We start from the raw sequence: 10,280 nt of genomic DNA on the forward strand, positions 1-10,280 counted from the left end.
ACAAGTGCAATCAGTAGATTTCAGTCAGGTGCTTCTTGTTTCCACTGATACCTCATTGGCTAAACTGTCTGTGCTGAATAAGTTTGAACAAAGACCAGGACCCACTGCGGCCCTCGAGGACCGGTTTGCCCACCCCTGGCCTGGAGGAACTTTGAGGTAGAGGGTGAGTAAGTATGCGATGGAGCACCATCCTGCTGCAGAATTTGTCCCTTTTTATGGTTAGGAATGTAAGAGGCAACTAAGATTTGTTGATATTTCAGACTATTTATGTTGCCTTCTACTCTGAAGATCTCTCGCACACCCCAATTCTGGATGTAAGCACAGACCATGATTTTGCCACCAATAAACTTTTCTGAGTGAATCTCGGATCCATGCGGGCTCCAGTAGGTCTCCTGCAATATTTGCTGCGACTGTGGTGTAATTCAATGGAAGATTCATCTGAAAATTCCACCTTTTGCCTCTTTTCCAGCGTCCATCCTTTTGACAGGCTGTGGGCCATGGCAAATGCCACACGTTTTTTTTTTAATAGTCTTTTGTTTAATGCTGGTTTCTGGGCACTGATTCGACCATGGAGGCCATTTCTAGACAGAATTCGACAGACTGTTTTGTCTTGCCAAAATTTGACCTTTATGTCTTCATTAAATGATAAATCTTTTTTAAGTGAAACAAATACATCTTTGTACAATCAAGATCATTTGGGAGGGTCTTAGCTTTCATATGAGCCATTTCTGAAACCAATTGAATAATTAAAAGTCAGGTTATTAGCAATTGTTTCTACAAAATGGATAAGCGACAATACTTTTGTCAGGGACTGTAGGTTTAATCTAGTGAACAGTTGAAGTCTGTCCTTCTGTATGTCACTGTGTTTGTATCATGGTTCATGAACCAAAAAAAGAACTGAGAAAAAGCAAAATAGTAAGCTCGAATGAAAAACATGTTCCTTTCTTTATATAAGCAAACATGACAGGCAAGAGGATTCAAGTTTTTTTCATTCGGTTTATTTCGTTTCATGCTGCCAGGTCCAAGTAACACACTGTATAGTGAGACCTTTCGATTCAATAGAACAATTGACACCTGAGTCTCTTTTAGAGACAATGTTGTTTGCATTTTTTTTTGTACACAAAGGAGATCTTTGCACACAAGTACACTGTAAGAAAATCAATGCAAAAGTCCCATATGAGCACCATATATAACTATAGTCAGTAGTTCAACCCCCAGCCCCCCAAACCCTGTTAAGTCTGTACAGACTCAAATAACTTACTGCAGTCATTACAGTACATGTTAAGATTAAGCTTTTCATTAGAGAGAAAGGCAAAATGGAGACGTCGTCAGTTACTAAAGAGCACTTTTGTCAGGTTTGATAGTGTCCACCTGTATGAAACACGGCTTTCTGATTGATATAGCACCTCAGAGTGGAATAGGCTACCTGAACCATTGGATGATACCTAAATGTTCAAAGCTGTGATTTGTTGATTGGTTGTCAGAAAATACATTGTTGGTATCTAAAGGATGGGTGTGTGGTTTGATGATTAGTCTCCAAAGAATTTTGTGGATCAAAATGGGATGTCAAATACAATATTTGACACCCTAATCATAGTCAGTGGCTACCTAAAGTATGGCCTTGAACTTTGTCCATTGGTCATCAAAGAAGTCTTTTATTGCTGCCCCTGGGCAGTCTAGCACTGGCCTAGGCTGTGCTTGATGATTTCCCGAGATTGTGGTGGAATCCTGTCAGGGAAGAGCACCTGGAACTCCACCACCAGGTCGCCCCGACGTGATGGACTGCGTGCTACGGGCAGGCCCTCGCCACGCAGTCGCCGCAGCTCACCCGGTCTGATGACGTCACTGCACGGCAAGGGCATGAGGCGGTTGTCCAGGGTGGGGACGTTGACTGTGCAGCCACAAAGTGCCTGGAAAAAGCGCAGAAGAGAAAGGAAACTTTAGTTTTCTTGGATGAAAGCTTCACATATTCAATACATATGATATTTTTAAATTGTGTCAATCTGCAAGTTATTGTTCCCCAAAGAATTTTCTGGAATTGAACACAAATATCATACTATTTTTTTGGGCACTAATTGTGGGCATTAGACGCACGAAGAGTAGAGCTGCAAGGCTCAATGATTCTCAGAGAATTCCCTTTGTTACCTTACTAATTTCTGGAATATTACTCTGGTCGACCATCTGTAGTGGTTGTAAAGAAAAAGGAAATTGAAGAAAGGTAAATCTTTGAGGCGAGAGCTTTCATAATTATTCTGAAAGGTGTCAAGTTACATAAGCTAGAGATGTGTCAGTCATACTCAAAAGGCCGTTACGCAAGGAAGGACTATATGTGGGGCGACTGCTGCCCTGCTAATCTGCTAAGCGTGGGTAGGCATGAAGTGAGAGAAAAAGAGACCAAATTTCCTCCTCCTCCTCCTGAGCCGCATCACAGAGAGCGGTTTGCTAAATTTAGCTGATATCTTGGCGGGGGCGGGTGAGGTAACGACTACAAGCTGCGATTCAATGTCAGTGCCGACTGTGTCTTTTTGAAGTCTTTTCATTGATTGCATAAACGAGAGGAAGTGTAGTGTGGGTGTAGTAAAGCGTTCACAGGTTTTGTAACACATTTTTATTAAGGGCACGGGGTGTTTAAGTTACTTTTTGCATTTTAATCGTCATCATTTTATGCTAGTTATTGATTGCCCTCAATTTAAGCGGACCGATCGCAGATGGATCGTGGATTCGACTTAATTCCGTGGGGCCACGTCAATCAATTGTAGTCATGGCGCTGCAATTGTTTGCTGGAGAAATTAATTGTAACGAGATTCTGGATTCTGTACCACTCTTTAGCACCCATTCCTTAGCCGATCAATTTCAATGATTGGATATCTAAAGGTTTATCGATTGTTCAACATCTAATTCTGTGAATTAAAATATCTGTAGCAGGGTTTGTAGCGCTTGGTTAGAAAATGGAGACTCACCTCTTTGAGGGTGATGTTGGCCGTGTAGACAATGTTGGAGCCGTCTCTCTTGTACTGTGGGTGCTCGGCATCCCTGAGGATGAAGGTGACGTCAGCGGGCGTGTTGTTGGGCGTCTCATCGCCCTCTCTGGGGAAGGTGATCTTGGTGCCCGCCTTCCAGCCTTTCTTCACCACCACATTCAGCACCTTGTCCTCGGTCCACAGGCTGCGGCCGTCCGGACCAAGACGGCTTCGGGTGATCTTGACGTGCTTGGTGCAGCCATGCATCACGTCTTCTAGGCTCACCAGCAGATCGCGCACCAGGGCCTTGCCCCGCGGCCGTCGCCCGCCCCGCCTCAGGCCGCCACCTTCATGGCCAGCGTAACCACCCACGTGGCTGAATGGGAATCGGCGGAATGGGTTGAAGAGGTCATCGTCTTCGCCATCGTGACCGAAGAAGATGTCAAAGTGGTCAGAGCCGTGGAAAAAGGAGGAGAAGGTGGCGTGTGGATCGGTGGGGAACTGGTTGCGGAAAGCGTTGCCCTGCTCCGCGACAGAGACGCCGCTCTTTAGACCTTGAATGGACAAAGAGGCGGGTTATTTCTTTAATTGTAATTGACAGGCTCACCATCCCCACTCTTTGTGTGAGGTCTTTTATGGAAGTCATACCAAATCAGAATACTGTACAGTTCTACTTGTAATGTAATGTTTACAAAAGGCCTTCACGATTTGTCGAGATTTCATTGTTGTTTTAATAATTGATGAGATTCTATGTTTGCTAACTGCGTTAAAAGGTGGATAAGGAGCAAGGTAGTCCATTAACACTTGACGCTCACCTTCCTCTCCGAACTGGTCGTAGATGATCCTCTTCTCAGGATCGGTCAACACCTCATAGGCTTCGGCGATTTCCTTAAATCGGTCCTCAGCATCAGCGTCGCTGTTCTTGTCCGGGTGGAACTTGAGCGCCATCTTGCGGTAGGCCTTCTTGATCTCGTCATCGTTGGAATCGGGTGCCACGCCCAGGACTTTGTAAAAATCCTTGCCGGCGCTGGGCTTGATGGAAAGACAGGGGGCATCCGGGTCTGACTTGTTGCCTTCCTGTAGGGGGAGGACAAGATCAGGTTAATATTACCATTCAAACTGTATGTTTTCATTCAGTAGTTGTACCTCTATGTTATTCATCCTGCTGTTGCTGTTTCTTTACTTTCTACTGTATCTGATGTGAATTTTAAAGGCTGGTGCATAGCAGTAGGGGGAGGGGGATAGGAAAAAGGATGTAGAGGGGAAGAATTCCCTGACAACTGAGCTTCTCTGCTGCTATTGGATGAATAGAAATCTCATCTATCGAGCATTATTACATTGTGGGGATTATTTTGTGACTGTTGCTTAAGAGGTTAACAATTGGCACTCATAACACGATATTATCCAGCAAGAAGTGTAATTGTGAAAATTCAACATCCCCAGTTTATCTATGATCATTTTCTTTCATTGGTATTTCTTTCAAGACCTAAATAATGCAATTATTTTCAAAATTATTTGGTCTTTTCTTTGTATACTTTTATGATTGACATACCTAACGTCTAACTTGTCTTTTTGTATGATTGAACAAAAAAAGCTATCAAATTACCTTTTTTGTTTTACTGTTTCAGTTTACATTTCATGCATTGTTATTCTTGCTCAACTGTTAAAGGTGTAATTTTTACATACAATACATGTTTTTATGTATGCAGCAATACAGAATAAAATCTTCCAGCATATTTATGTATTCGTATTTTTTCCTGGTATAACCCGTATCCCCTGTAGCCATTGAAGATATAATTTCTGATATACAGTATTTACACAGTTACAAAAGCAACCCAATTTTGAAATAATGCATGTCCATTAAGGTATAATTTTAAGATAATTTATTTTTACATGTAGTAATAAACACCTAATCAAATATTTTTAAAAATATATTTATTAGGTATAATTTTAATATACATGATCCTATAGTCCAATGTATCTCCAGCATATCCTGTGTGTTTCATTTAAAAAGTATTGTCATGTCCTACTTACCGCAGATGAAGTGGACCCAGAGCTGTCTCCTCTGTGCATCACCCGAACTTTACACCTGACGTTGACATTGTTGTGCTTGACTCCGAACTGTGTCCAGATGAGAACCATGATGGATCCTGCTCAAGTTGAGTGAGAGTTGCTGAGCTGTGGCGTCGCTGTCCACTAGTGGCTGGTGCTGAAAAAGCTCCGGCTTGCTTCAGTCTTGTTCCCGGCTCGACTGACAAAAAGTGGCTCGGCTTCAGCTCCCTTTTCTACTCCATGCTCAGCCAGCCCACGCAGCGTGACTGAACTTCCCCGGCATTAGCCCCTCCCACAGCAGCGGAGAAGCGGCCGATTGGTTGCCTAGCACGGATGTTGCATCCCCTCGCGCCTTCTGGAGCATCGCATCCGGAGCTCCGACAGGCACAAAGCCAGGCAGCAAAAACAGAAGCAGACGAGTCACGACTCAGAACACCAAGTCCAGTTTTTTTCTTTTATTTGGGATGGGGAGGGTCCAGACAGAACAAACACTCAAGTCCAGACATATACCAGACACTTACACCATCAGGACATGTCCTCAAATAGCCTCACTTAGGTACATCACTGCAAAAGTAATAGATGAGTGGATACATTGACATATGAATGGATAAATGATGATGGTAGATGATGAATGGTTAGCTTGATAGGTAGATGGCTGATACAGAGAAACAGACAGACTGACAGACATACGTTTATTAAGCATTAAGCCTTCATTAGCATTAAGCCATCATTTCTTTTTAAAATGCAAAGCCAGCCATTTTCTTTTGTTTCGGATGGGGAGGGTCCAGACAGAACAAACATTTAAGTCCAGACATACACCAGACATTTAAACCATCAGTACATGTCCTCAAATAGCCTCACTTAGGTACATCACTGCAAAAGTAATAGATGAGTGGATACATTGACATATGAATGGATAAATTATGATGGTAGATGATGAATGGTTAGCTTGAGAGATGTGTGGCTGATAGAGAGAAACAGACAGACAGACTGACAGACATACGTTTATTAAGCATTAAGCCTTCATTAGCATTAAGCCTTCATTTCTTTTCTAAATGCAAATGCATTATGTTGATGATAATACCTAATGTGAGAAACCTAAACTAGATTCCACTTATGTTCTATTTCCTGAATGTAGGGTAGTGGGTATGTTATAAAAGCTCCCTTTTGATGACAACGTTGTGCCACCCTCCGGCACAAACGCTCTGCCAGTGAGACACTCCGTATTGCCACCCGCTGTAGACTCGCACTTATATAAAGGGAGGAAAAAATAGGACAGGTGGTTGTTTTTGAAACAAAAGGTGACAATGATGACTTCATCATTACATGAAGCTCATGTTGTGGCAACCTGCTAAGCCAGAAGGAGAGTCTTTTTAGAGAAGCGGCACAACCGTGTTAAAGTGGAGGACGTACATGGTAACGCTTCCGCCGCCTCCTGGCCAATCAGACCTGGAGTTTCCCAGGGATTCTCCTTGATGACTGCCAGGAAACAGAAGACAAATTTGGTTCGGGGAGGGCGTCACGCCTCCTCTTCTTCTCCAGTGATTCAGTAGAAGGCTTTTTTTTTCACGCGGCTGCAACCCACAGGAACAGCATGTACAGTCTGACTTGAGTTCTATCTATCTATCTATCTATCTATCTATCTATCTATCTATCTATCTATCTATCTATCTATCTATCTATCTATCTATCTATCTATCTATCTATCTATCTATCTATCTATCTATCTATCTATCTATCTATCTATCTATCTATCTATCTATCTATCTATCTATCTATCTATCTATCTATCTATCTATCTATCTATCTATCTATCTCTCTCTCTCTCTCTCTCTCTCTCTCTCTCTCTCTCTCTCTCTCTCTCTCTCTCTCTCTCTCTCTCTCTCTCTCTCTCTCTCTCTATCTATCTATCTATCTATCTATCTATCTATCTATCTATCTATCTATCCTTATTACCCATTCAAGCACTATCCCTCTAAAATCCAACGATATGGGATTTGAGGAATAGTGCTCGAATGGGTAAAACGTTATTTTAGGGGGAGGCAGCAGTTTGTCAATTTGGGTGATTATTCATCATCTTGTTTGGATGTTGTGTGTGGTGTCCTCCAGCAGTCAGTATTAGGCCCCAAATTATTTCTATTGTATATAAATGGTATATTGTGCCGGATGAATATTGTGAGTCTTGACGGCTCATTGAGTAGACGTTCGTGTCCAGCTCGGCTGCTCATGACTCTGCTAACTCAGCCGGAACGCGCACGGCTCTTAAGTGTCCATGCCGGAAATGCGCACGGCAAAATATAGTTTCCCCCAGGAACAAAACATGCCCCACCCTAGTTCCCTAGGTGAATTCTGCCAACAGGCAGTGGTCACCACAATGTATAAGGTTTCCAGCTATTGCAGTTTGTGTTATTTGCTGATGACACTAATATTTTCCACTCAGGGGATAACGTATTAAAATTGCAGGAGTAAAAAATAACCAAAATGAACAAATTAAAAATATGGTTCGGTAATAATAAATTATCATTAAATTTAGATAAGACAAAAATAATATTATTTGGGAACTGCAAAAAGAATGCACAATTGAAGATAATAGAAGATGGGATAGAAATTGAAAGAGTTCATGAAATCAGTTTATTGGGAGTCATTACTGTTGAAAAACTGAGCTGGAAACAACATATCAAATATATAACGGGCAAAATCTCATGAAAAATTGCAATTTATAATAAGTAAAGCAAAGAGGGTATTAGATTTCAAATCACTCCACACTCTATACCAGAGGTGGGCAAACCAGTCCTCGAGGGCCGCAGTGGGTCCTGGTCTTTGTTCCAACTGACCCAGCACAGATAGTTTAACCAATGCGGTTTCAGCAGAAATGCGAAGCACCTGACTGCAATCGACTGATTGCACTTGTAAAACAGCAGATTGGTGAAAAGGTGTCCTCTTAATGGGTTGCAACCAAAACCCGCACCCACTGCGGCCCTTTGTGGAATAGTTTGCCCACCCCTGCTCTATACAGTTCATTAGTCTCTACTTGCAATACAGTGCTGAGGTTTGGGGCAATAATTACAAAACTTCATTATATTCAGTAAATGAATATACTCTAATTTAACATCTATATGCTTCCCTTAGCTCAGATTATGGAACAGTATGACATATCCTATCACACCTACGCAGATGACACACAACTGTACATTTCTGTTTCCCCACATGATTATAGTCCCTTAGTCTCCCTGAGTAAATGCATTCATCAAATCAATGAATGGATGTGCCAGAATTTTCTCCAGTTAAATGTGGAAAAGACAGAAGTGAAGGCCAAAAAAAGGAAAGGTCAAAGATAAGCAGGCACCTTAGCACAATGTCACTTACAGCCACAAATCAAGTCAGAAACCTTGGCGTAATTATTGACTCAGACCTAAAATATGATAGCCATCTAAAGTCCATCAATAAATCTGCTTATTACGACCTAAAAAATATAAACAGAATTAAGGGGCTTCTGACTCAACAAGACATGGAAAAACCTATGCATGCATTCATTTTCGGCAGATTGGGCTATTGCAACGATACATTTACGGGTCTTGATAAAAAATCAGTCAGGAAGCTGCAGCTAGTACAGAATGCTGCAGCCAGAGTCCTCACAAATACAAGGAAGCTGGACCACATTACACCGGTTTTGAAATCGCTACACTGGCTTCCAGTGAGTCAAAGGATAGACTATAAAATACTACCGCTCGTTTACAAAACACTTAATGTACTTGGACCAAAATACATGCTTGATTTGTTAGATTCCTATGAGACATCTAGACCCCTAAGGTCGTCTGGAACCGGTCTCCTGCATGTTCCAAGAACAAGAACCAAGCAGGGTGAGGCAGCATTTAGTTATTATGCTCCTCACCTCTGGAACAAGTTACCTGAACCTCTAAAGTATGCTCAAACTGTTAGCTCCTTTAAATCAGAGCAAAAAACGCTTTTGTTTAGCACTGCATGTCCATAACTGTCTATATATCTCAATCTACTTGCTTTCTATTCCTCTTGTGCTTATCTCCATTGCTGATTTCAATTATTATTTTGTAGTTTTTGTTTTATTTGTATTTATTTATTTTGTATTCTATTTGTGATTAAATGCGATTTTTATGCATAATTTATTTCCTATTTTGATTGTCCTGGTTTTTACGTTGTATTGATTTAAATGTGATTTTTATGATCTTCATGTGATGTAAAGCACTTTGAATTGCCTTGTGTTGAATTGTGCTACATAAATAAATTTGCCTTGCCTTGCTTTGCCTTGAGTACTGAATATTCGAAATAGACATATTTAATCAATCTCTCTCTCTCTTTCTCTCTAGAGCGTAGGTTTACACAGGGACAGTCGGGAAATAACACTACCAACTTTCCAGGATGCTCAAAATGTCCCCATCAACTTTTAGTCAAAGTTACTTGCATTGTATGATGAATTTAGTTATATAGGTAATTTAAATTGTCTTCCCATAAGTTATAACGATCACGTACTGAATGTGCCGGTCCATTTTTTCCCCCTCAAACTCAAGTTTGATTGGCTGATGAGTTGCATTTATTTAAAATGTATTTATTTTCCTATATGTGTCTCCATCCAATCCATCCATCCATCCATCCATCCATCCATCCATCCATCCATCCATCCATCCATCCATCCATCCATCCATCCATCCATCCATCCATCCATCCATCCATCCATCCATCCATCCATCCATCCATCCATCCATCCATCCATCCATCCATCCATCCATCCATCCATCCAATCTTGTCTGTCTGTCTGCAGCTGTACCTCTCTTCCTAGATTTGTAGAACCTATATTAATGTTAGAATATTAATAGAAACTGATCCTTGTGGCACCCACTACATAGCTTGATAGATGATTGACAGACCTGTTATGCAAGTAAAAACAAAAACACTTCAGTGATGTTAAGTGAGAGATGAATGATTATTCACTATAGGTGCTACTGTATATATTTGATTGTGCAATCTCTAATAGCCCTATACCACTAACACTAAGTGCTGTTACACAATGTACTAGTTCACAGTGTTGTACTAGAAGTTATATTTAGAGGCATTGAGGCTCAAGAGCGGGTGTTCGGCGAGACGGTAAAAGCACAGCCTTTTGTCTTGGCTATCAGGTGGGAGGATTTTCATCAACACGCTGGTGTCTGAAGTGGGGAATAGGTGACTCACCACCTCTCACCATCTGTCCTGCAGTTTTTCCTGAAATGGTCCTGAATAGTTGTTATGCAAGAG

The 10,280-nt window shown here is 41.4% G+C and overlaps 1 protein-coding gene across 1 annotated transcript; it reads right to left on the reverse strand.

The window, feature by feature from the left end:
* Window positions 1-962: 962 nt before the first annotated feature.
* Window positions 963-5,226, reverse strand: LOC130905552 (dnaJ homolog subfamily B member 5-like). The gene is made up of 4 exons (XM_057819071.1): window positions 4,995-5,226; window positions 3,776-4,037; window positions 2,961-3,514; window positions 963-1,910 (listed from the first exon to the last, which is right to left on the reverse strand). Exons 1-4 carry the CDS (start codon window positions 5,100-5,102, stop codon window positions 1,677-1,679), a joined length of 1,158 nt encoding a protein of 385 aa, XP_057675054.1. The 5' UTR covers window positions 5,103-5,226; the 3' UTR covers window positions 963-1,676.
* Between the last annotated feature and the right edge of the window lie 5,054 nt (window positions 5,227-10,280).

Source organism: Corythoichthys intestinalis, chromosome 17 (genome assembly GCF_030265065.1).
Source record: "Corythoichthys intestinalis isolate RoL2023-P3 chromosome 17, ASM3026506v1, whole genome shotgun sequence".
Taxonomy (NCBI): Eukaryota; Metazoa; Chordata; class Actinopteri; order Syngnathiformes; family Syngnathidae; genus Corythoichthys; species Corythoichthys intestinalis.

Bases quoted from the DNA above. Each gene is read 5' to 3' on its own strand.
- LOC130905552 (XM_057819071.1), bottom strand. From the start codon at position 5,102: ATGGTTCTCATCTGGACACAGTTCGGAGTCAAGCACAACAATGTCAAC. The intron at 4,038-4,994 runs GTAAGTAGGACA...CTCCCCCTACAG, and splicing joins CTGGGTCCACTTCATCTGCG to GAAGGCAACAAGTCAGACCC. The intron at 3,515-3,775 runs GTGAGCGTCAAG...TGTCCATTCAAG, and splicing joins CGACCAGTTCGGAGAGGAAG to GTCTAAAGAGCGGCGTCTCT.